The sequence below is a fragment of the Stenella coeruleoalba genome (genome assembly GCF_951394435.1).
Source record: "Stenella coeruleoalba genome assembly, chromosome: 7".
Taxonomy (NCBI): domain Eukaryota; kingdom Metazoa; phylum Chordata; class Mammalia; order Artiodactyla; family Delphinidae; genus Stenella; species Stenella coeruleoalba.
Window position 1 is genome coordinate 116681010 of NC_137153.1, and position 27737 is coordinate 116708746.

At 40.1% G+C, this 27737-nt stretch overlaps 1 protein-coding gene across 6 annotated transcripts in view; it reads right to left on the minus strand.

The window, feature by feature from the left end:
* The window catches only part of FNBP1 (formin binding protein 1), a 140416-nt gene that overhangs the window by 38036 nt on the left and 74643 nt on the right, over positions 1-27737 (minus strand). For all 6 annotated transcript variants that reach the window (XM_079925862.1, XM_079925864.1, XM_079925863.1 and 3 more), the window contains exons 5-6: positions 23294-23356; positions 22760-22864 (exon numbers count right to left, since the gene is read on the minus strand). In XM_079925862.1, the coding sequence (XP_079781988.1) occupies positions 22760-22864; positions 23294-23356 (168 nt within the window). The remainder of the gene's footprint in view (positions 1-22759; positions 22865-23293; positions 23357-27737) is intronic.

Sequence of the window (27737 nt, forward strand, 5' to 3'; positions counted from 1 at the left end):
CAGACTCCAGAGGGAATGGGTCTACCTTTTGTAAAGGAAGCATGATCTCTCTGGGAGTTTTCTTGAAAGGAAAAGTTTGGACCTGAGGTTGCAAAAGCCTCTGTACCTCTGCAGATTCTCTCTGACTCACTAAAAGGATAAAGCAACATCTAAAAGCAGCAAAATATTGTCGCACATCAGATTCTGCAAGGCCACCGCAGGAAGACGGGACTATCTTACTCTCAATCCCAGCATCCAGCTGCTTTGAATTAATACCCACTGTTGAATCCAGGCCCAGGAATGTGCCATTGTTCTGACCAAGATTTACTGTGCAAATCTATTTTTGTTTCGTAAGCTGCTGTGTTTATTTTGCGATGGAACTTCAAGAGTCTCTCTCTAAAACTAGTGCTGAGTCAGTTACTCATTACTACAAATATGTTTTTAAAAATATCTTTAAAAGTATTTTCAAAAACTTATTTGGAGTAACCGCTAAGTAACTAGATATTTTCGAGAGTGTATCTCCTAATGACTAAGGCTACATGAAGATTAGACGCATCACTTCTCCTCCCTTTTTAAGTCCATCTGAAAATAGCAACTATTATCTTAAAGAGGTATAGCATTTCTACTGTCAGCCAGACCATTAGCTATTTCTTTTCATTCATGTTCTCATTCTAAGAATAAAAGACACTGCATCTTATAGCAATATTACTGTAGGGCAGAGAGAAGGTCAGAGGCTTTTTTTTTTTTTAATGACTCAGAGTTACAGAATTTAGAGATAGCATTCTAAAAAAGTCCAGAATGACCACAACTGCCTGAGGCTGTAATTCACAGACATCTTTAAATAAGAACTACACCAGTTTCACTGTCAATCAGAAAGACTGAACTTAAATTTCAGAATTTCTTTGACAAATCCTTGGGACTCTCCCCAAATAAATCCAAATAGGCCTAAGTATGTATTGCTTAAGCGCTACTTCACTGCTTAGTAATTCTTAACACCTCTAACTCAACATCCTATGGAAATAAAGCTGTGCTGCCTAAAAGGTCAGAGTTACAGTTTCTAAATAAAGAAAACAAGATTTTAGAAACTGAGCTGCAGCCCAATGCTTCTAAATCCTCACAGGTTTAAAGACAAAAATACTAAAATCCATTTAGTTAGTTAAATTTAGATGATGAGCATGGCCAAACTGTGTAGCTATTTCCTGTTCAATTCGCTATTACTTTTTCCTTAATATTTCAAATATTAAGAAGAAAACACCGCTGGCTGAGTCTCAATTGTCATAAACAGAGAAAATGAGCTATACTAAGGAATGTTTACTTTCACACGGGGAATAGGGTTATACTTACTAGGTTATACCCTCATATCTTTTATCAGGGCTGCTTATAGCTTTTGACCTTTTAACAAAATGACCAAATATGGACTGGTTCTATTTATATATTTATTGTTAAATACATAATGAGATGTATTACTATTATTTTTTTTTTTTGCGGTACGCGGGCCTCTCACTGTTGTGGCCTCTCCCGTCGCGCGCGCAGGCTCAGTGGCCATGGCTCACGGGCCCAGCCACTCCGTGGTACGTGGGATCCTCCCGGACCGGGGCACGAACCCGCGTCCCCTGCATCGGCAGGCGGACTCTCAACCACTGCACCACCTGGGAAGCCCGAGATGTATTAATTTTTGAACACGACCTCAGACTTCTCAGGACTGTATACACTGCTGTTCCTTAAATGATAAACTATTTATTGCAGCAGCATTCCTAGCTTTTGGAAAGTCAAATTTTTTCTTGATTACAAGTATGTGAATATAACAACTTAGAAAGGCCCCACTTGATTACCAAAAATTTGGGGAGCACAGTGAAAAATGTTTCATCACTGGTAGTTCCAACAGCAGTAAATGTTCTCTGGAGTAGCTGGACTTTCAATATTTTATTTCATCACTATCATAAGAAGAGATCAATTGTCTTTTAGGCCAGAGGGGAAAGGAGGGCTAAATTGAGATTTTATTCTGAATTTACTATTCTGAACCACAGCTAGGCTGTCCATATTTATTATCCAATAGCCCGTGACCTGCAACAGCTCCACTTAGGGGGCAGATGGCCTGACCACCAGCCCCGAAATCCAGCCAAAAGGGCACAGAGCCTGGGCTGGAGACACAGCAAGAATCCAGCAGGGCACCTGGCTCTCGATTCACCCCTCTGCAACTACCTGAGCTGCTGACTTAATATTGTGCATAAAATCAAACTTACGAATTTAATAACCTGGGTTATCGGCCTCTCTCCATCTTAGTTCTTTTTTCACCCAATTACAAAAATATGCTTGCTGTAAATAATTCAAATTTACAGAATTGTAAGGTTTAGAAAGTAAAAGTCCCTGCACATTCCACCCTCTGGTAAACATTGGTAATAGTGAAAACCTAGTGTCCTTCCCTGGTGGAGTGGGATCTGAGATAACACTGAGAGGAGGTAGAGCAGCCTTGGGAAATTCACCGGAAAGTTCCAAGAACACAGCTGCAAGGACATCATTAAATGACACCACCACATTACAATGATCCCCAATCAACAGCTGGCAAAGATGGTGAGTCTCAGAGTCACCAGTAGCTCCAACGATTGGAGCACCTTTCCTTTTGGACGTGGCCAGGTTAAAGAGAAGAAATGCACACATCTTCACAGCATACAAGAGAGGTAGGGGCCACTGGATATTGTGACCTGTTCTCTAGGTGTGTCGTCCCCCCCACCCCCCATGCAGCAGCACACAGCATGTGGGATCTTAGTTCCCCGACCAGGGATCAAACCCACACCCCCTGCAGTAGAAGCATGAAATCTTAACCACTGGACCACCAGGGAAGTCCCTCTAGGTTTGTTTGTTTTTTTTTAAATAAAGGATGTACTTTTTTTTAAGTTATTTATTTATTTATGGCTGCGTTGGGTCTTCGTCGCTGCGCGCGGGCTTTCTCCAGTTGCAGTGAGCAGGGGCTACTCTTCATTGCCGTGCACAGGCTTCTCATTGTGGTGGCTTCTCTTGTTGCAGAGCACGGGCTCTAGGTGCGCAGGCTCAGTAGTTGTGGTGGAAGGGTTAAGGTGCTCTGCGGCATGTGGGATCTCCCCGGACCAGGGATCGAACCCGTGTCCCTGCATTGGCAGGCGGATTCTTAACCACTGCGCCACCAGGTCCTCCTCTACGTATTTTTGAGACCAGAAAAACAGCAATCTATTGAGAATCCCTGAACTTCTAACTGGTAAACTGAATTTCTCTATGATTTGTCAATGATTAGGAGTAAAACTGATTTCACCCTAGTCTTTGACCCAGCAATTCTACTTCTGGGAATTTATCCTAATGAAATAATTTTCAGTGTTCACAAAAGATATCCACACAGTATTGTTTATAATAGCTAATAATTTGAGACAATGTCCAGTAATGTGATTGGTTAATTATATGTCATACACTTGATGGACTATTGTGTAGCCTGGAAGAAAAATAATGTGAAAGAGTATTTAATAAGGGAAAGTGAAAGCTATATATAATTTAATTTTTTTCAAGTTTCTAAAACAGTGTTTACAGTATAATCTCATTATTATAAAAATAAAACATTAATAATGATCACTTCTGAAAAGAGTGACAAAGTTAGTTTATTTTGCCAAAAAGCTTAGTGAAAGAGGCAAATTGTAACGCAGAATTCCAGAAACAACAGTGAAAGATTGAAGAGGTATGGCTTGCCTTTGAGGTACACACACACACACACACACACACACACACACACACACACACACACACAGCTCTGAAAGATATAGTAGGAGGGATAGTAACAAAGGAAGAGATGGAAAAGCTCTCTGTCTGGAGTAATGTTGTTGTATGATAAATGGCATCGTTTCAATTTCCCAGCAAACTGTTGCATCTAGAATACATTTTCAAGTTTAAGACTAAAATGCATCTAAAAATTCCTATTCAGACAGAGGAGCACCGTGAGTTTTTGTTGGAGACTTCCAGGCCGGGACTTGCCAAAACAATGAGTCTGTCTTTGATAAATTATAAGGGCAGCTAAAATACAGAACACAGAAAAACTTCAAAATAAGTTAACCAAAGAAATATGCTTGAAATATTCCAGCCATTTCCTGATTTCTTTTTTTTTTTTGAAACAGGCTTACAACTTCTAGCCCCAGCATTGTAGGTTACTTTAGTGCTGAAATAGAAGGAGAGAATATGGAAAGATAGCAAATGAGACCAGCATCTCAATCCCTCAGGGGCCATTCACTTGCTAAACAGTTTTAAGAAAAGGCCTTCTGTTTCCCTATACCCCAGTTGCCTTATTTAAAAAGTAGAATTAGAAGGTGAGTGACAATTTCTGCTGAAACAGAAGCCACTGCTGATATGGCTGCTCTTAAGGCTGGCATACCTCCAAGTTAAGCTGGTGAAAACGAACTTGGTATGAGCTCAGAGATCTTGGTAAAATATAAATCGTGGTCTCCAAGACTTGCCCCCTCCTCCTCCCTGGCTTCTAACACATTACTCTTGGCGAGGGTCTTGAGTTTTCAGTTATAGTAGGTTGAGACTGATGATCTCTTTCTCTTCCCTTTCTCCCCTTAGTAAGTAACGTCACCCCAAAATATGACATGCACAAGGTTAATACCACAAGGTTCCATATATGCACAGTCGAAGAGAACAGCCTGGATTCTGGAAAGTTGATGCCCATATGATCACCATTCTCTACGGCTGTGGCATTATTGTGAAGAGCAAAAATACTGAAAGCACTCTGGAATGCAGTTCTACAAGACATATATATTCCTTAGAAGAGTAAAAAAATTAATCACGTTATATACCCCAGAGAAAGAAATGAAATACCATGAAATCTGAGGTATATATATGTACACACACACACACACACACACACACACACACACACAATGGAATATTACTCAGCCATTAAAAATAATGAAAGAATGCCGTTTGCAGCAACATGGAGGGACCTAGATATTATCACATTAAATGAAGTAAGTCAGAGAAAGACAAATACCATATGATATCACTTATATGTGGAATCTAAAAAAAAATGAGACATGTGAACTTATCTACAAAACAGAAATAGACTCACAAAACAAACTTATGGTTACAAAAGGGGAAAGGGGATGGGGATAAATTAGGAATTTGGGGTTAACAGATACACACTACTATATATAAAATAAACAACAAGTACCTACTAGATAGCACAGGGAACTATATTCAATATCTTGTAATAACCTATAATGGAAAAGAATCTGTAAAAGTATATATATATATATATTTTTTATGGCTGAATCACTTTGCTGTACACATGAAACATTATTAAAAAAACTACACTTCAGTTTAAAAAAAAAAGAGAAATCTGAGGTGTTTGGTGAGCAGCTGTTCATCCTTAGTACCCAAGTCACAATAGATGTTTAATCAGGAATGTTTAATACTAAAAATCTTACAGAAGTTATTTTCAGTAATATATTCTTAATAGGTCAAGATAAAAGATTACAGGCCCTTCCTGAATTTTGACCACAGTACTACTTTTCTCTGCATTCTTTAAGCTGGGCAACACCTAGCAAAACTTCTAGTGGTCAAAGAAGACAGCAAAGAAGTTTGATTAGGTATCAGGCTATGGGATGAAGTGGGGTAAGAGTGTCCTCTGAGAAACAAAACCTTAAGCCTGTGTATACCATAAAGGTGTTGCAAGAATCTCCACCACAAGAAATTAACACAAAAATCGGCCCCAGGTTGTCTGGCCAAAATAAATACAAAACCCTAATGGGAGTGGGGATACACCCACAATCCTGCTTTTAAGCGATTCCCAGAGGAAAAACTCATCCCTGTTGAAGGTATGCTCATACAAAAAATAATAATATAACAATCATAAATGCACAAGGAAATAAACTACTGTGAGAGCTGACACAGTAGAGAGAAAAACTATGACCATAAAAACTTGAGCTAGGGACTTCCCTGGTGGTGCAGTGGTTGAGAATCCGCCTGCCAATGCAGGCGACATGGGTTCAAGCCCTGGTCCGGGAAGATCCCACATGCCGCAGAGCAAGTAAGCCCGTGCACCACAGCTACTGAAGCCCACGTGCCTAGAGCCCGCGAGCCACAGCTACTGAAGCCCGCGTGCCTAGGGCCCGTGCTCCGCAACAAGAGAAACCACTGCAATGAGAAGGACGCGCACCGCAATGAGGAGTAGCCCCCCTCGCCACAACTAAAGAAAGCCCGTGTGCAACAACGGAGACGCAACGCAGCCATAAACAAACTAACTAACTAATTAATTAATTATTTAAAAACCTGAGCTAAAAGAAAAATTTAAAGAACATATAAAACAAGAACATTTAAAAGGGTTACAGAAATAAAAGAAGCAACAGAAATCACAAGAAAATGAAAGACATTATAAAGATGAAGTGTATCTGAGAAAGAAGCAAATGGAACTTCCAGAAATAAAAAATGCACTCATTGAAATTTAAAAACTTAATAAATCAGTTAAATAATAGAATAATTGAAGAGAACTCATGAAGTAGCTGAGAAGGTTACACAAAGTGTAATATATAGAGATAAAGAAACGAAATGAAGGAAAAAGAAGTTAAGAAGCGTGGGGAATAGAATGAGAAGTTTCAGACGTATCTGAGCCCCAGAACCAACAATTCAAGAGAATGAAAGAAAGGCATATTTGAAGAGTTAACACCTGAGAGTTTTCCTACATTTATGAAAGGAACAAATCCCCAGTGAACCCTAAGCAGAGTAAATAAGAAACAAAAAGTCTGTACTTGGAAATATCACAGTGATGCCACGGAACACCAAAGGCAATGATAAGGTCTTAAGAGCTAGGGAGGACAGTCAAATACCCACAAAAGGAACACAGTTAAGTAGTTAGCCAATTTCCCAAAGGAACAATCAATGATAAAAGACAATGGAATGAGGTTTTCAAAATGTTTAGAGAAAATCATTGTCAGCTTAGAATTCTATACCTAGCTAAACGATCACATTCGAGTGAGGACAAAATAAAAACATTTCAGACAAATAAAGAACTTACTACTCACAAACCCTTATGGAAGAAAATGAAAACAACCTATCATTCAGAAAGGAGGGAATTTAACCCAGAAAGGAGGAATATGCAAGAAGTAACAACACTTGGCCTGCCTTAGTACATGTCTGGCTGTGTGGATAGATGGTGAAGACATGGCTGCCCACTTTAGATGGTCCCTGGGCCCACCTCTCCTTATTGGGCCCCTAGTATATACTGAGGCTTCATGTCAATTGCTCTTTATCACCTTATCCCAACCCATTATCACCAGCCTAGCTCTGCAGGCAAGAGCAGTGGCTAACAATAAAGAGCTCATTTAACATAAACCAGGAGGGAAATCATACGGTACACTGGCAAGGACACTGAATTCACAAAGAATTCATAGAAATGTGCTTCAGTCTTAGCTCTCCCACATCCAGCACGGCCATTTTAACTTAATGGTAATTTTTAAAATTTTTTTAAATTTTATTTTTTATGGCTGTGTCAAGCCTTAGTTGTGGCACGTGGGATCTTCTTTCAGGTGTGCAAGCTCTTCGTTGTGGCATGCAGGCTTCTCTCTGGTTGTGAAATGCAGGCTTTTCTCTAGTTGTGGTGTGCGGGTTTTCTCTTCTCTAGTTGTGGCACACAGGCTCCAGAGAGCGTGGGCTCCGCAGTTTGGGGCACGCGGGCTCTCTAGTTGCGGTGCGCGAGCTCAGTAGTTGCGGTGCGCGGGCTTAGTTGCCCCGCGGCATGTGGGACCTTAGTTCCCGGCCCAGGGGTGGAACCTGCATCCCCTGCAGTGGAAAGTGGATTCTTTACCACTGGACCACCAGGGAAGTCCCAGGTTAATGGAAATTTAACACTGTATAGCCTTACCTTTTTTTATCTATAAAGGGATAAAAGAATTATGGCAAGGACTGAAACCCTCTTCGAAAAAAATAAAACACGTTCCCAGTGTAAGTTTTTGAGAAGTAGGTTCAATACCATTTCATGCAGATCACGTTCATTTCACCCTTAATATCCTTCACAATCCGTTCTCATGTCACCTCTCTGGGAGATCCTGCTCAACTCCCCGTTCTGTCAACATCAGCAGCAGGCTTCCCGCAATGCCTGGGACGAAGTTCTCTCCATCTCAGATGCTCCCTCGCTGCTCTATCCACTCAATTTCTACCCATCCATCGTACTCAAGTCCTGATTCTTCCTTCAGCCCTATCCCAACAACCTGTAATCCACATGGGGCTTTTTCAGCTGCAGAATCTATGAGCAACTCTTAAGCACCTAGTATTTGCTGGTCATAAGACCAGGTGATTTCACATATGATGTACCTCATTAATCATTTTTAAACTACTGCTGCTCTGAATATCTTCACCCCGCAGCTTAGCATGTTATACACATTATCTGATTCTGCAATTGACTCGAGTTTTCCTTGTCTCTCTATCTCTTTGTTATCTGCTAACCAAGGCCCTCGAGAAAGGTATTCATTATAATCTTACTGATGCTCTGAACTATTTGTTCAATAAATACTCTAATAGAATGTCTAGGATGTTTAAAATATACTTAATTGGGGACTTCCCTGGCGGTCCAGTGGTTAAGACTCTGGGCTTCCACTGCAGGGGGCACGCGATTCTAGCCCGCACACCTAGAGCCCGTGCTCCACAACAAGAGAAGCCACCGCCATGAGAAGCCTGTGCACTGCAACAAAGAGTAGCCCCTGCTCGCTGCAACTAGAGAAAGCCCACGCGCAGCAACGAAGACCCACTGCAGCCAAAAAATAAAACGAATTAATTAAAAAAATATATTAAGAACCAGCTCCTGGCCGAGATAGACCATTTACTATCAGTAAAAATTAAAATATTTTATTAAATGAGTTGCTGTACAAAAGCCTTTAGAACAATGAGGGGCACAAAGGAAATGCCAAGTATTGAAGCCACACACACACACAAACACAAACACACACACTCAAATAAGTAAATATCATTTATTTATTTTATTTTATATTCAAGTTCATATATTCATATAATATGAATATTTGTATTCATGTTTTATTCAGTTCACTTTTATTTTCAGATCTAGGGTATGGGAATGACCTATCATCTTATTTCATTCTGTCGCTATCTTGAACATTCACTTAGAGGCTTGTTGTAGGAGTATTAAAGCAAAGCTAAGATAGATTCTCGCGTTAGCATTTTCATGCAAGTAACATAATGCGTACTGGAACTAGTTCACTGAAGAGGCTTTTAAAAGTATTTGGTCTTTATATACATTCACTTTGGGGAGCACCCCACCCCCCAACATTTCTGATGCTCTGAGATTTTGACATTCCTGTTCCTTTTTTTTTTTTTTTGCGGTACGCGGGCCTCTCACCATTGCGGCTTCTCCCGTTGCGGAGCACAGGCTCTGGACGCGCAGGCTCAGCGGCCATGGCTCACGGGCCCAGCCGCTCCGCGGCATGTGGGATCTTCCCGGACCGGGGCACGAACCCGTGTCCCCTGCATCGGCAGACGGACTCTCAACCACTGCGCCACCAGGGAAGCCCCCCTGTTACTTTTTAAATGTTTGTTTACCCAAACTCCATTTGCTGTGTAAAAACCACTTATTTCCAAAGCAAAGAAGCGAAAATTAAGGTCAACAACATAGAGGCTGTAGTAATTGCTAGCAAATGAACTAAAACTGGGAGCTGAATGCAACGTTAAGAATACGTGTATGTGAAATATCTAACCAGAGTAAATAATTTTATGTTTCAACATTCCTATCACAAATTCATTTTTTAAATATCGAGGGTCACAGCCTTAAAAAAAAAAAAAGCATCCTACTAATATTCAAAGTTGTGTCCTGTTTCCAAATACAAATACATTTATCCCACATTTGATAATTGGGAAAAATTTCCATTAAATTCCATTTCCCATATGAAGCATCGAAAAAGAAGAAAACATCCGTATTACTCAGGACAAACATTAAGCATCAAAACGACTGAAACCATTCACGACGTTCACTTAATACAGGCACACTGAGGAGCAAAATAAACAAAACATAAAGTCTACAGATGTGACTGCTTACAGGACAGATATAAACAAGAGGATAACAAAGATGACTTTTCTAGAAGCTTTGATTTGAACACTGATCCACTTTTAAAGAACAGTCGCAGCAACGATATCCATTATTCTATACATTTTTCTCTTGTTGCAAACGAAAGCAATTTTAAACTAAAAGATCAAGCTGCCGTTGAGAAATTTACTTCCTGCATTCATACAAACCACTTCCTCTTTTGAAAAAAAATATTGTTTTCTAAATTGTTACAGTGAACAATTCCTTCAGATAACCAGTCAGACATTTGATATGAAACAAATTTGGGGAAAGCCCCAAAGATATTAACATGTTTAATAAAGATGTCAACCTCGTGGTTACAGCAAGGGCAGAGAAAAAAAACTTAATAGTACAATTCCTTATACGTACAATAACTAAAGTAGTCATCTTGCTAGAGAACGTTTCCCCAAATGGTAAAAAAATTTAACACTCTGCTATTCAGCTGGCTTCAGTTAGAACAGAACCAACTTTGTCCTGCCTGTGCTTCACAGAGCAGGCATCCCTGATTCCAACTGAGGACAACCTCCTAAACTAGTAAATTTCATTTGTTTTATCAAGATAATTATCAAACTGATAATCGTTCAAAGTAAATTCCTTCATTCTTGCTTAACGCTGACATAGATTCTTTACTAAAATTGTATTTTTCTCTTTAAAAGATTCTATTATGTAATATAGGACACATAAAAAGAGTGCATGCATATTTTATTGTCATTAGAAACGTGAAGTTTTATCACATACTTCTTAGAATTCTACCTTAATTCATAAATGACTCAGAATGTCCTATTCTACTTCACGATAGGGGCATCTATGTAGAATTTAAAAGCTAATAATGCTCAAAGCCAAATATGTTTGGAAGCCGTAATATCACACAAAAATGGAATGCAAACTCCCTAAGAAATGGATACACTGTTCTAAGGGCTCATGGTCAGCATTTTACATTAATCTAACTTTTAAAACATTTCCTTAAATCGGGTTGTACAGTAAAACTCATGATTAGGCCAAATAGGGCAACTTCTCACATTGTACAGAGAATTCTTCTGGTTAGTCAACACTCTGAACTGCACTGAATTTGAATTAAGAATCCAAGTTAACTGTTTGATGGCAAACAACTGCCCAGAAAATGAAGACGTTAGCAGTCAAAGAATCACACAAGTTAAATGAAACTAGACCTGTAAGAAAAGGAGAAATGGATGCCAGAGTTTAGAAACCATAACTTGAGCTCACTAACAATTTCTGCAGCTACTTGTAACCAGGAACTGCAGTTTCTGTTAAACAATATCCTATTTTGCATTTAGAAATTATGTAAGAGCCAACAGTCACAAGGCAAGGGCGAATTAGAGAAAGGGAATTATTCATTGCCTGACATGGATGAACTCAGTTTAATGCATGCATTTAGAAAACACTGTTCTCTCTGTTCGGAAATATTAGTTCACATTCCATTCATTTTGATAACCTTTTCCTTTTTCATCCCAGCACCGCACTAGCCAGCTGCAGCATTATCAGAAAAAGCAGAGATTAGGCACTGCCTCTCACCCATCTGTCTAGCATGTTATTATTCCAAAGCACAGCGACAGATAAAACCCCACTTTAAAGTGTTTGTCACCAAAATGGCATTCAAGAAGTATGTAGGGAGCACATGGGAAAATTCACCATACAGTCACTAAGTATTAGGAAGAAAATGAAAGGCAAATTCCTTGAAGTCAAGGATTGTGTGATTCCACGACGGTATCTATGCCACCACCACACCTCACCAGCACACAGGCAACAAATAATGGGCGAGGGAATGAATGGACGGGAACACTTCACAACTCAGGAATTCTGTCAACAAGTTAGATGCTTTTGAAACATGATAATAAGGCCATGAAATCATGATTCCATTAGAATTCCCTTAAATTAAAAAATATATATATACGGTAACTCATTTGGGGGCCCATGTTTAAATAGAAAAAGACAAATTTGGAATTCAGTTGGATGAAAAGCTATATACCAAGCAGAAGCAAACTGCAAGAAAAAAATTACTAGAAACATTTTAATAAAATAAATTAATGGCTACTTAGCATTCTGATTCTTCACAAGTAATCTCCAAACTCTATAAAGCTTGAAATACCGACTCCATTAAAAAGTAGTCTCTGGCTCACCTCTTTACACACTATACTCCACCCCCGGCCCCCCGGATCGAGAATACATCAAGAGTTTAAATGGTCCTTTGGCACCATGTCCAATCTGATGGCACTGGTCTTCTGAGAGATGGGGCCACGGAGAGCTGGGTTCTCTGTATTTCTATGCCTGATCCTTAAACATGTGTAACTTGGAAATGATAATATTCTGGTTGTCTAGGCTTTTCCCATCACACAACAATATTTTAATAGCAATGATGAAAATTTTTAAACAAAAGATGACCCACATATCGATTAAAGGCATAGAGAAGGCTTTATTGGGGGTAAGTAAAGATAACTGTATTAGTATATATGTACACACTCACACACACACACACACACACACACACACACATATACATACACACTCATATACCAAGTGTATCAAGAGCACCTGTATGCCAGAAAGAAGAAAATCTATTTTTAAAATGAGCTAAAGGAACTTTCCTGGCGGTCCAGCAGTTAAGACTCCACATTCCCAATGCAAGGGGCCCGGGTTCGATACCTGGGCAGGGAACTAGATCCCGCATGCCACAACTAAAGATCCCCCACGCCGCAACTAAAAATCACACATACCGCAACTAAGACCTGACACAGCCAAATAAATAAATGTTAATGTTGACCTTGAATGCAGTTAAATCACTGCACTTTATTTTTTCTTTTCTTTTTTTTAAATGTTTTATTATTTTATTTTTATTTATTTATTTTTGGCTGCATTGCTGTACACGGGCTTTCTTCTAGTTGCCACAAGCGGGAGCTGCTATTCGATGTGGTGCGTGGGCTTCTCATTGCAGGGTCTTCTCGGGTAAAATAAAAGGACTGAGAATACCAACCGTCCATGAGGGCGAGGAGCAGCTGCCGCTCTGTGTCGGTTGGTACAGCCACTTTGTCAAAGCTCTGACAGTGCACTGCGCCAAATTCGCACCTGTGACCCAGGGTTCCACCTCACCTCAGGTACACGCCCATGGCGGAGAGACCATGGCCACCAACTGACATGTATAAAAATGTTCACAGGAGCTTTTATTCTTTTTTAGGAGCTTTATTCTTAATTTAGTCTCAATATGGAAACAGTCCAAACATCTACCAACCTGAGAATGGCTAAATTGTGGTACGTCCACACAATGGGCACCACACGGCAACACAAACCACCCCCGCACGACAAAAATATGAATCTCACAGACATCATATTGAGTTAGATGGCCACGTTATGGTATGTAAATTACACCTCAATAAAAACCTATTTTAAAAGGTCTATAAGGACACATACCAATGGCGAGAGTGACCACCTCTGAGGAGGGTCTGGGAGGTGGAGGGCTGGACAGCAGAGAATACTTCCACCTTATCCTCAGTGCTTTAATTTTTTTACAAGAGACTCCTATATTTGAGTAAGACATAATATGGTTTGATTTTTCCATGTTCCCTTGCAGTCCTTCGACTGCTCAATACTACAAGACAGATAGTAAGGACTATCTTTTCCATCTCCTTAAAAAGGAGGAAAAAAGTCTGGTTTTACCTTCAACTTGAGCGTATGGGTCATGAGCCATGAGATGACCTATTCCAACCTCTACTGGTTCTTTGACATAGCCAGCTTCACCAATTTCAAATCACTACAACTCATTCCAAGTCTTCAAATCCAAAGCTTTCTGACAGTGGCATAAAAACCATTCCATTGAACTTATTTTCTTTCCCCATCGTTCTTCTAAGGCACACGGCATCCTCACAACATCCAAATACGTTCACTGGCCCAGAGGTAAAACTGTCAGGTTTTTTTCTTATGCCTACTTTCAACGTATAAATTTACATTTAGTTAAACTGGGTGCCTCAAGGCTAACAAATACCCTCTTGTAAGCAAATGACTAAACGTCTGGCCACACACTGATGCTGAACACAAAGCAAAAACGTGGACTCGAGCAGATTTAGGCAATTTGAACACAGAGCCAATCCCTCTGCGGAACATTTAACTTCCCAAAAGGAGAAGAAGAAAATCAGGCTCCTACCCAGATCCTACGCAGCTTAGAAGATGCATGCACATATAGTTCCCATGAGCTGTGTCACCAAACACAAGCGTAGTTTAGGAAAGTCCATCCTACTCATGGTGGGAGCAGCTACAATGTCTTTGTAAACACAGGCATGGCATTCCAAGTGTCGTGGGGCTGACTGCTGGAAAAAGGAGGGGGAGTGATCTTGAATACAATTGGATAATTTAATCATGGGCAGAAACTGGAGGAAAAGACATTTATATTAGATCTGAAGGCTATTAGAAGTCAAAATGGGAAATTACATTAAGTATCCACAAGAACTGAAACACTGCATCCTTTCAGCTTGTTACTGACAAGAGGCTTCACGGCTGATAATGCAAAAACTGATACAACAGTCAAATCACAGTTTGTTTTGGGGAAATTACAGTGCTTCAAGTGATACTCATAAGCAAAATAACTTAAGAATAACTTAAGAATTCCAATGTTTAGACATTGCTCTATGAGCTTCAACATTTGTGATGCTAAAATCCAGTAATTTATCACATCCTTAGGGAGGAGGTAAATAGTACTTCCATAAAAATAACAAAATGACTCTCTACGTATAAGAAATAATAATACATCCTTGGAAATATTAAAATAGTTGAGGAGAGCGGTTCAATTTGGTAGTACCTTCCAAAAGTCCTAAAGCTGCAACTGGACCCAGCAATTGCACGTTTGTTAAGTTAACTACCTTGGATCTGACCTGAGGGAGGAAAATTAAAAAGTCATCCTGGAAGTTTTCCAATCACAAAGGACTAGAACTCACACAGCGTGTGTGGATCCCCAACCCCAAGCTGGAAATTCAGACTGATGCAGTCCTGGCCTGGTAGTGACCCCAGGTAATGCCAGCTCCCTGGAGAACCCACTTTAAATGTAGGCCAGAGAGGAAATTCCAAGAAACGCACATTTATAATCACACACACTCTGTTTTGAATCTCACATGTTTTTCTGCTGTGACATACTTTCTTCTGTGACTGAAATATAAGGCAATGATGTTGGTATAACATAGAAGCCTTGCCAGTCTGTATGCAATTTTTCACAGTAAATTAATGTTTGGAAGCAATCACAGGTAAGCCTTAGCAACGTCATGCAGATTTTAAGAAAAAGGCTAAAAACGTCTGAAACTAATATCATACTGTACATCAATTATACTTCAAATTAAAAAAAAAAAGAAAGAAAAAGGCTAAAAATCTACAGAATTGCAACTAGTGGCTGCTTCAGTGGCTTCAAGAACTGTTACAATACTCATTCTGTTGAACTACCTGGTAAAGCTACGTATGCAAAATCTGGAAAGATATTTCCACCTGTGGCAGAACAACAGATAAGTGCAGGAAGCATTTATCCAGGATCAGATTTTTCATTTTGCTGAAAGTGAATGCTTCCAAGGACCTACGTGTCTTAAGGCCCGAATACTCAGAAGGACCTACATCTTAAAGGACAAGGGCTGTGATACTCAATTCAAACGCTAGTTGTTTTACTAGGATTGTTGTTTTGTTGGTTCTCTGGTTACAAAGTTCTGTGAGTACTGAGTGATCTATTTCTAAGCCTATTTTCCCCTAAGTCCTGTTCATTATCTTTAGCAGCTTTCTTTTTTATTTTGCAGAACATAAAGTTTTTCAGCAATGCATTTATGGCATTATCGAAGAAAGGACAAAAATATAGGAGGAAACAAGTCAGCCGATACAACAAACTGAAGAAACAGGCCCACATAAATTGTAGATACTGAAATTAATCAAATAGAGAATATAAAGTCAATGTGTTTAGTATGTTTAAAGAAGTAAAATATGGTACAAGGGTGTGACAAAGCAACAAGAAAATAACAAATGACTCTATAGATTTTAAAGAGAGCTATAAAGAACTTGTAGAAATGAAAATGTAACAACTGAAATTAGAAACTCAATGGATATGTTAAACCACAGATCAGACACAGCTTAAGAGAGAATTACTGAAATGGAAGTTATATCTAAAGGAATTACATGGAACACAGCAGAGAAAGAGAGAGACAAAGAGATGAAAAATACAAATATAGTTTAATAGGCATGGAGGATAGAGTAGATATTTTAACTAATGCCTTATAATCAGAGTTCCAATGGAAACAATAGAATGAGGAATAGGCAGGCATCAGAAAATTCCAATCTGGAGGCAATAAGCCCAATGAATCAAAAGGAAGATAAAGAAAGTCACCCCTATTTTAAAGACAAAAAGACAAGAAAATAGATCTTTATAGTTATTAAAAAGAAGAGACATTATCTTCAAAGGATTAACAATTATACTGGCTTCTCACACACTGTGACTTCTCAACTACAAACGGGAGTCAAAAGATGGCAGCATAAGACCCTCCAGGTGCAATACACTCACCCTAGGGCCGTACACATGGAGAAATCATGTTTCAAGAATGAAAGTGAAAAAAAGACAGTTCCAGTCAAACAAAAACTGAGATTTTACTGTAATAAATCTCTGCTAAGGGAAATTCTAAAGGTGTCCTTTGGGAAGAAGGAATAAGACCCCAGGTACAAAAAGAAATGGTGAACAAAGAAAATAGAAAGTATACTTACAGAACTATATAAAAAAAAATTAATGCAGTTGAACCAAAAATATTCACAAATACATTGCAATGTTAAGAGGGAGCTGGTTTTAGTTAAAGTTGTTTGGGTGGACATTAGTAAAGACCCTAATTTACTTTATAGTTAGGCTGAACATATATGTTAAAATGTCTAGGACTTCCCTGGTGGCGCAGTGGTTAAGAATCCGCCTGCCAATGCAGGAGACACGGGTTCGAGCCCTGCTCCAGGAAGATCCCACATGCCGCAGAGCAACTAAGCCCATGCGCCACAACTACTGAGCCTGCGTTCTAGAGCCCATGAGACACAACTACTGAGCCCACTTGCCACAGCTACTGAAGCCCGCATGCCTAGAGCCCGTGCTCTGCAACAAGAGAAGCTACCACAATGAGAAGCCCGCACACCGCAACAAAGAGTAGCCCCCACTTGCCACAACTAGAGAAAGCCCACGCACAGCAACAAAGACCCAATGCAGCCAAAAAAAAAAAAAAAAAAAAAGTCTAGGTTTACCAAATAAAGCACAGAAATAGAATACATAATGTCCAAAGCAGTAGAGGAGAAAACGGAATGAGGAAAACAAAACACAATTTTCAAAAATCCAAGAAGGCAAGAAACAGAGAGTATCAGGGAAAGGGGGAAGGAAACAGAAAAAGTGAAACAAATAGAAATAAAATGAGATGGTATACATCCCTCCAAACTCTCCAGGTGAAAGGTAAAGGTCATCACACTGTATTAAAAAGAAATCCAGCTATATGCCATTTACTAATGACACATCTAAATATGGGAACAAAGAAACATGTAGACTAAAACTATGGGAAAGACTTGCCAGGCAAATGCTGACCCAAAGAAAAGGCTGGTTTATGTTGGGTAAAATAGACTTCAAGGCATAAAGCATGACTGTGGAAATCAGTGAAAAATTAAATCACATTGAAGACATTACAATTCTAAACTTTATTCTTTAATAAAACAGCTTTACAATGGAAGAGCAAAATGGACAGAAAATGACAAATCTTCCATCGTTATCATCGCAATAGTTAATGTAATGATCACTGGCCACTGCCATAAATGGCTTTGAGTATCTTGTACATATTATCTCAACCAACACTCGCACCAATCGTTTCCTTCTGTGTTCCCATTTTACAGACAAGGAAAGTGAGGCACAAAGAAGTGATATATCTCTATCAAAATACATTACAACAAGCAGACAAAAAATCCTTAATGATGGGAAGATGTGGGTAATCAGCAAGTTTGCTCTAATGAAAAAATGTAGAACTCTGCAACCAAGAAATGGAAAATACACATTCTTTTCAATTACTTAGAGAACAGTTATAAAAACTGACCCTGTACTAGGCTATAAGACAAGTCTCAACAAACGTAAAAGTCTCAAACTCAGACTTTCTATAACCACAATGCAATTAAATTAGAAATCATTAACAAAAAGATAAGTTTAAAAACGTCATACAATTGGAAATTTAAAAATATGCTTCCAAATAAATTACTGGAGAGACTAAATAGTAAAAGAAATGAAAAATATCAGGAAATGAACAATAATAATACTACTGCATACCAAAATCCGTGGGTTGCAAATAAAACAGTAGTTAAATGGGAACTTTGTTCATTAAATGCTTATATTAGAAAAGAAGAAAAGTTGAAATGAGAAAAGCATCTGAAGAAAGAAATTTTTAAAAGGGCAATAAAATAAATCCAAAGATATTGACAGAAGAGGAAGAGGAAGAAGAAGAAGAAAAAGAAAATAAATAAAATAGAAAGTAAAAAGAAGTTCCATAAAGATAATTTTGGTTTTTGTAAAATACTAATAAAAAATGATTTTAAAAAACAGACCCTCGAGACTTCCCCGGCGGTCCAATGGTTAAGACTCTGCGCTTCCACTGAAGGGAGCACGGTTTGATACCTGGTCGGGGAAGTAAGATCCCACATGTTGCACGGCGTGGCCAAAAACAAACAAACAAATAAATAAAAGATGAAGACCATTAATGTCCTTTAAAAAAAAACAAACAGACCCTCGGACTTCCCTGGTGGCACAGTGTTTGGGAGTCTGCCTGCTGGTGCAAAGGACACGGGTTCAAGCCCTGGTCGGGGAAGATCCCACATGCCATGGAGCGACTAGGCCCGTGCACCACAGCTACTGAGCCTGTGCTCTGGAGCCCGTGAGCCACAGTTGCTGAGCCCATGTGCCGCAACTACTGAAGCCCGTGCGCCTAGAGCCCGTGCTCTGCAACTAAGAGAAGCCACCGCACCACAGAGGAGTATCCCTCACTCACCGCAGCTAGAGAAGGACCGCGCGCAGCAGCAAATATCCAACACAGCCAAAAATAAATAAGTAAATAAAAATTAAAATATATATACATTATTAAAACAAAACAAAACAAAACAGACCCTTCCCAGTACTTCGCTGGTGGTTCAGTGGTTAAGAATCGCCTTCCAATTCAGGGGACGTGGGTTTGATCCCTGGTCAGGGAATTAAGATCCCACATGCCGTGGGGCAACTAATCCTGCACGCCACAACTACTGAGCCTGTGCACTCTGGAGCCCACGTGCCACAACTAGAGAGAAGCCCACGCCGCATTGAAAGATCCCGCATGCCACAACGATGATGCCAGATGCCACATTTAAGACCAAATGCAGCCAAGTAAATCAATCAATAAATAAGAATTGATTAAAAAAAAAGGCCCTCCCCCAAAAGTATAAATAAATAATAATAGGAATAAATAAGGGGGACACACAATATATGCAGCAAAAAATTAAGGTGAGAGAATATTATGGGCAACTTTTGGCCACTAAATTTGAAAACCTGGGATGAGATGGATATATTTCTAGAAAAATATAACATACCAGGATCAACCAAAGAAAAAGACAATAAAGGAATTGGATCAGTAGTTAGAAACTCTCCCACAATAAAGGATTACAAAATATTTAAGGAACAGTTAATTTCGTCTCACATATATTATCCAGAGAATAAAGAGCAACACTCCACAACTAAAAAGATGTAAAGCAGGGCTTCCCTGGTGGCGCAGTGGTTGAGAGTCCGCCTGCCGAGGCAGGGGACGCGGGTTCGTGCCCCGGTCCGGGAAGATCCCACATGCCGTGGAGCAGCTGGGGCCGGTGGTCGTGAGCTGTGGCCGCTGAGCCTGCACGTCCGGAGCCTGTGCTCCGCAACGGGAGAGGCCACAACAGTGAGAGGCCCGCGTACCGCAAAAAAAAAAAAAGAAGTAAAGCAAACTACAACAGTCAAGAAAGAAAAATGACAGATCAATTTCAATGACTATAGATGCAAAATCTTAAAATGTTAACAAAATAAATTCAGCTCTGTATAAAAAAAAAATACATCATAACCTAGTTATATTCGTCCGAGGAACGCTAATTTGGTTCAATACAAGAAAATTTAATAATGTAATCTACCCGTTAATGGATTAAAGGAAGCAGAAAAGGTATTTGATGATGTTCAATATTAAGTCAAGCTTTAAAAAAAAACTTGTTGGGGCTTCCCTGGTGGCGCAGTGGTTGAGAGTCCGCCTGCCGACGCAGGGGACGCGGGTTCGTGCCCTGGTCTGGGAAGATCCCACATGCCGCGGAGCGGCTGGGCCCGTGAGCCACGGCCGCTGAGCCTGCGCGTCCGGAGCCTGTGCTCTGCAACGGGAGAGGCCACAACAGTGAGAGGCCCGTGTACCGCAAAAAACAAAAAACAAAAAACTTGTTGGCAAAATAGAAAAAGAAGGGAAATCCCTTAGCCCGATAAAGGGTACATTATAATCATGCTTAATGGGGAAACATTTGAAGCACCCTCTCTATAATCTAGAACGAGATAAGGAAGTCCACAATAACTGCTACTGCCAGCATAATAGAGGTCGTAACCAGCAGAGCAAGATAAGAGAAATAAATAAAAGACATAAAGATTGAAACAGAAGATATAAGACCGCCATTATTTGCTGGTGTTATGACTGTCCCTACGGAAAACCCCAAAAGAGAAATAAAAAGAGAGTTTAGCAAGCATCTGGCTCTAAAATTAATATATAAAAGTTAGGTGTTCTATAGTCCACATGAATTAAGTAAAAAACATAATATCAAATGAAAAACAGTCAAGTCACAAGAAAAGAAATGAAAGTATGATTTTCTTTCTATAAAGGTGAAAAGTGCACAAAATTATGAAATAAACTCTTTGGAGATACAGACACCTAAGGTAAAGCTATGAAGAAGCGAGGAGATGATTAACACCAAATTAAGGATAAAGTTTACCTCTAGAGTGAAGAGAAGGATGAAGTTAGGAAGGGAGACTTGAAAGGCAACAATAAGATTTTTATTTCTTAAGATAGGTTGTGGATTAGCAGCTGTTCCCTTTGTTACTATTCTTTACACTGTACATGTGTAGTATACATAATCTTTTTTAAAGAAAAGGCTCTGAGGGAATTCCCTGGCAGTCTAGTGGTTAGGACTCTGTGCTTCCACTTCAGGGGACACAGGTTCGATCCCTGGTCAGGGAACTAAGATCTCGCAAGCCACGCGGCACGGCCAAAAAAAAAAAAAAAAGTCAAGTACCTTTGTTTAGAGACCAGGAAGGAATGGTGGAGGCTCTGAAAGGTATTTTATTAACCATAGTTGGATGTTTTAATTTTTTTCTCCCACTTCATTTGGTTGTATTTTCAGGTATTTCTACAATGAGCAAGGATAGATAGCTTTTTTTCTAAGACAAGGTCATAATAGTAATGGTTTTTAAAAAGTCTTTCAATAAATAAAAATCATTCCAATTTTACATTTAGAGTAATAAAATATTTGCTACAGAATGCATACCTTTGTGCCAGGCATGTTTCTGGGACACATATACTGATTTTTATCTCCTTTAACCCCAAATGTTTTTTTGATAAACTTTGGGTCAATCTACTTTAATGGAATAACATATTAAATACTTCAGGGAATTAATATTTTATGAGAACTTATAACAAATTTACGGTAATTTATGGGTAACTTTACCAGCAAATTAATATATCTTTTGGTAAAGTAAATGTCTCCACTCAAGATCAAATATAGACATTAAGAATGTGTTTTCTAATATATTAGATAATTTTAGAGGAAGGCATGCTAATATATACCTAGGCTTTAAGCAAGGAATCTGGCAGAATTGGGCAATGAATAACTAATTCACACTATTTTCTGAGCAAATTCAACTCCAAATAATCTGGCAAAAGTGAAAGAAATCTGCAAAAAAGCAGGGTTTCTCCCCACTTAAAGCATGAGTCTGTGAATGCCAAAGTAGCCCTGGGCAGTCACGAATGAATACTGTTATTTAATAGCCCAGTTTTGTTTACACTAACACTGATGACTTTTATAAAAAGAAACTAACTTCCAGGGAAAAAACACAGAGGGAACCACAGGAAGACACAGTACAAGCTTTATAATAATATTCCTAATTGCCAATACAAGTCCATTTCGGGAAAAGCTTTTGGGAGGACTTTCCAATGCAAGCCTTCAAGTACAACCTGTTATCAACCTGAATGAATCCATTAGAACACAGGCCACTCGTGTGAATCTCTTTACCTTTTTAACAGAAGCACTGTAAGCGGCCGAGCTCTTCCAGATGGCACTGGACAGTCTGCTCCAGCTTTTAAGAGGTTGACTTTTTCTTTGAAAAGCCATTAAGAGAGAACCACGGTCTGCGGAAACCACCCCCTAAGGTATGTTCATGGTCTAAGTCTCCGTGTTATCATCCTGATGACTAAATAAATCAACAAACTGCTCAAATCATAACACCGAAGACTCCCCAAATTTTAGATTCTCCCTCTGCCACCCCACCGCCAACATCCCTCCGTTGACACAAAACGAAAATGATCCCAAGTAAAGTGGCCTTTTGTGGTTGCAGCAGAAAGGAGAACTTGGGGACCAGCAGTCTGGGAGGATACGTGATGAACGTTAAAAAGGGAAATGAAAGAAAGACCCTCACTTTCACCTTACCTTTTCAACATCTGCTTTTGTAACATTTATGTCAGCATCCATTTTCTCAAAGTACTGCTGGGCTCGGTCAGCCTCTTTGCAATCCCGCTCAAAACGTCTTTTACTCTAAAAGCAGAGGAAGACGGTGGTGGGGAAAGTAATTTTTAATGAAACCATGAGATTCTTATGAGAAGATGTAATTTTATCGACATCCGCCTGCCCCCCCTCCACCGAAAGCTTTCTTCTCCAAACTGATTTGTTCCGTGTCATCATTTCAGGAAGTTATTTTAAAATCCACATTTATTTCCATCCAAACTGTCTAATCTTTGTTCTTTCCATATGATTTTTAGAAAAAGACTCTGCTTGGACTCTTTTGGGCTTAACATTTTACTTTCAGCAATGATTTCTAGAAACCAGTTAAATTCAAATTATAAAAATCTCTAAAGACAATAAATAGTGTCTCTGTTTTGTACCTGCTGGTTGATTCAAGCTTAAGTTAAATTCAAACGAGAAAATCTCTAAAGACATTTCTTGAGAGGTTGGGTTTTCACTTACTGATTCTAGTTGCTTCCAGCAAGTCTCTATGTGCTGCTGTGCCTTCCGTCCGTCATGAAAGTGCTGGAGGGGGGACACACCCATAATTAGTACCCCCTCTTTCTCATATTAACACTTGAGAAAAGAAAAAGTCATCCACTTCAATGATATTTATTTATTTATTTTTATTTTTATTATTTTTTTTGCGGTACGCGGGCCTCTCACTGCTGTGGCCTCTCCCGCTGCAGAGCACAGGCCCCAGACATGTAGGCTCAGCGGCCATGGCTCACGGGCCCAGCCTCTCCGCGGCATGTGGGATCCTCCCGGACCGGGGCACGAACCCGTGTCCCCTGCATCGGCAGGCGGACTCTCAACCACGGCGCCACAAGGGAAGCCCAACTTCAATGATATTTAAATATTGACTATCTAGCATGTGCATGCCAGAGAAATTTAAGAATTAAAAAATAAACGGGAAATGAAAACAGTAAGAGTCAAGAGTTGACTTTCAAACTTTAGCTATAATAATACTGAATGCTAAGACTTACATACACCACTTGTAAAAATGACACGAATGCTTTAAGACAGCAATCACTTTGATCTTTATTTTTAATTGCTTTGAGATGTAATTCATATACCAAAAGGTTCACCCATTGACATTGTTCAATTCAATGGATTTTCGTATAGTCACAAAATAGGCAACCCTCACCAATTTTAGAACATTTTTATCACCCCCCAAAAAAACGCCGTACCTCTTAGCTGTCACCCGCCATCCTCCCCAGCCCTAGGCAACCACACCACTTCCTGTCTATATAGATTTGCTTATTCTGGAAGTTTCATATGAATGTAATTGTACTATATGATGTCTTCTGTGACTGACATCATGCCTTCATTATTTCATGATGTTCACTTAGCCTAATGTTTTCAAGGTTTATCCACGTGATCACATGTATCAGTACTTTATTCTTTTTTATTGCGGCGTGATATCTCTTTGGGTGACTATACCACATTTTGTTGGTCCATTCACCAGCTAATGGGCATTTGGTTGTTCCCAGTTTGGGGCTATTATGAATAATGCAGCTGCAAACATCTGTATAAGTTTTGTGTGGATAGATGTTTCCATTACTTAGATTTTCTTAAAACTTAAAATTCATCTCCCTGCCATCTGCAAAGGCCCTGAGGCAGGTATGCGCTTGGTGTTGACCATCAAGGACACCAGAGGGCCAGACCAAAGTGAACCTCAAGAATATGAGGAGATGGGGTCAGAGAAGAAAGGGGCAGCCTGTGCAGGGTCTCGTAGGGTTTTTGTATGAATGAGCGGGGGATCTGTAAATGCCGTAAAAGAAGGTTCCAGGTGGGAGTCTCTCTCCAACCCTGGAAATGATGGAGATTTGGACCATGGGGTAGCAGTGCAGGTGGTGACAGAGGCTCAGATTCTGGCTGTCCTTTGATCAGGAAAACGACTAGGATTTGCTGGCGAATCAGATCAGAGGTGGGCTGTGAGATACGGAGGGGTTCGAGTGATTCCAAGGTTGTTCAGACTTGCACGGACTACGTGAACAGAAGCCCTTGCCCTCTGGTTCTGTTAGATTTGCCACGGAGAGGGTTCTGGCATATCAGAGGGCGTGAATTTCTATCTGCAGCTTTCCCTCGCTAGGATGCCAGGGGCTGGCCAGGTCCTTTGACCAAAGGCCACAGCTCCTGTCAGGCAGCAGCACCTCTGCAGCTGATCTCTGAAGTTCCTTCAAGGCTGCCTTGCCCTTTGAGACCCAGGGCCACGGCAGCTCCCCACCAATGATTAGCCTGGGGGTACCGCTCCATCCCTCACTGCTTTTCCTGAGCCCTTTCCACAAGTGGTAAATGCTCCTTTTAATAAATGGTCTTCCCTCAATGACTAGGCTTGAATGTGCTGTCTGTTTTCTGGCCGCCGAGGTAAGCGCGGCTGGGAAGGGTGTGCTGTAGAGAAGGCACGGTGACAGGGGGACAGGCACAGACAGGTCCCCTCGGTACAGCCTCAGAGCCTTCTCTCTCAGTCGTCAGCGCCTATGGCTTAGCCAAGTCACAAAAGGTAGCTGACTCCTGGGAGGCCAGGGAGGAGGAGACAAAATCAGATTTTTTTTTTTTTAAGAACAGTGCTCCTTTATAAGGGAATGTTTTCTTGTCTCTCTTCTGAGGTCACGTTTCACCATGTTAAGCACCTCTTGACAGCAAGGTTTATCCATCTAGCAATTTTTTGGTCTAGAGTAGCCCCGTGGGGCTTCATTTTTCAAGTCTCATAATAGACACAGGGATAGGACCGAAAAGAAATGGAGTCGAAGGTAGGAATAAACAAGCAAGAAAGGATTGGGCTTCGGGAGGAGTAAGGTGAGCTGAGAGCAGAGTTAGGGAGCTTTGGAGGAAGTACAGGTTTTCTGAAAGCCACATGTATCATTTTAAAGAAGGATGGAAGGAAGGAGGGAGGGAGGGCCTGGGGAGGTAGGGGGCAGGAGGCTCCGGAGGGAGACCAAGGCTCAGCTGTGCCCCTCGGCCCTGAGAGTCCCTCGTCATTGTCCCAAACAGTCCAGAGGACCAGCCCCATTTCCTAAGCAGGTCCCCTGTGTTCTGCAGTTTGCAGAAAAGATACCTCCATTCCCCCAAATCTTACTTCGAGATTCAAAGACAGACACAAAAAGAAAAAGGAAAGCTCGGCACCCAATTCAGAGCTGGGCTCTAAGCTTCCGCTCCAACTCGACAGCAACTCTGAAATGAATGTTTTCACAAAACGAAAGCTCCCTCACAGCCCAGGCCGTGCTGATGGAGAGGAAACGCACACAAAGAACGTGGAGAAGTGACGGACGCGGCACAGGAAAGGTGGACTGCGCTTTACTAGCAAAGGAATCTTCCCTGAAGACAATAGTGTTCCAAAAAAGGTCATGTTTTTGGAAGCATGAAGGATGATTTTTATTGAAAATCTACTGCATAGTAAACTCTCTTGTCACTTCTTCATTCCAAGGTTCAAAAATAAATATGAATTTATTTTTCAAGCACGGTGTGGACCTTGCTTGACGTTACTGGTGAGCTTTTTGGCCAGGACGGACTCCTGTCACAACACACCCCGTGACACCACAATTCGGTGGAACCGAAACAATTATCTGAGAACTACACCTGTGATTGCATTTCATGTAGCTTAAGAAAAAAAATCTATATGTCACTGATTTTCCTTCCAGTCTTTCTTGCCTAGCATGTGTTCCTCCAAAATGGATTTGCCTACAACACACAAAAACAACCTTGTGCTGCCTGATCCCTTAGGAAACTAATGGATGGAACAAAAGCCCTTCTGACAGTTCTGAGCATCCCATGACCTAAATAGCAGCGGCCCTTTGTAACCAGCTCCATCTTCCCTCCTTTAATCGGAGAAGCGATCTTAACAGTTACCAAGTTAAACAAACCAACCAGCTTGCCAGATGTGTTTGTTGTTTATTCACAAACAATGGTCAAACATTTCTTCGCTGGGCAGATAGCAAGTGTGGATCTAAAAAGTGCGTCTCCAAGCTCTAAATAAAGAGGAATTGTTCTCTAGAAAAAGATAATAAGCACTTCTTTTGGAGGCACGGAGTGAAGTCATCACAGCTCTTTTCTCCTATCAGAGGAGAGACAGGAAATGCCATCTCTAGAGACCCAGAAAAATGCTCTTTGCTTTCTCCTGTAATAAGATACTTTAGTTTCTCTTCAAACATAATAATAGACCTTTTAAAAATGCCTGATGGTATCTGGGGTGACAGTTAAACTTACTTTCATTTCAACTTTTTGGTTGAACCTTAAAAATATACAGGTAAAATCTATACAAATAAAATCAGCCTTGAAAAATTTTTTAGAAATTTCCCCTGGGGACCAGGGGTAGCTGAGATAAAAAATCACAGGGAACCTAAAATAGGCAAGCATTAACTTAAAGTAAAATGACAATGACAAAGCTTCCAAGGAGATTTGTCTGCACTGCAAGAAATCATATTTAGGCTGAATAGACAAACGGTGAGAATGTTTATTATTCACCTGTTACAATTAGGTACAACAGCTGCTCATTTTACTATATACATATAATCTATCATTAATTTTTAAAACTACATTTACAAAAGCAAAATATGGCATTGATGTTGAGAACAGCCACTTCAAAAAAGAAAGTGGAAAAAAAAAACAATAAACACTCAACTACGGACAGTCAGCCATCTGGAATTTTAAATAAAACTCAGATTCCACAGATGAAAACAAAGGAACACAAAAACTTGAAAAGGCCAAGAGAAAAGGAGCTACCAGAAAATATGTCTGTGACAAATATTAGAATTTCCTCAAAACCTACGATGTGGTGAGTTTGAGTACTAGCAGCTTCTAAGCCTGACTCAGGATTAATTAACGTAGCGATAAATCTGTGTGTGTAGATCTTTATGTGGACCATGTAGGAAAGCTGTGAAGCATCTTCAGACCTCCTCAAGGG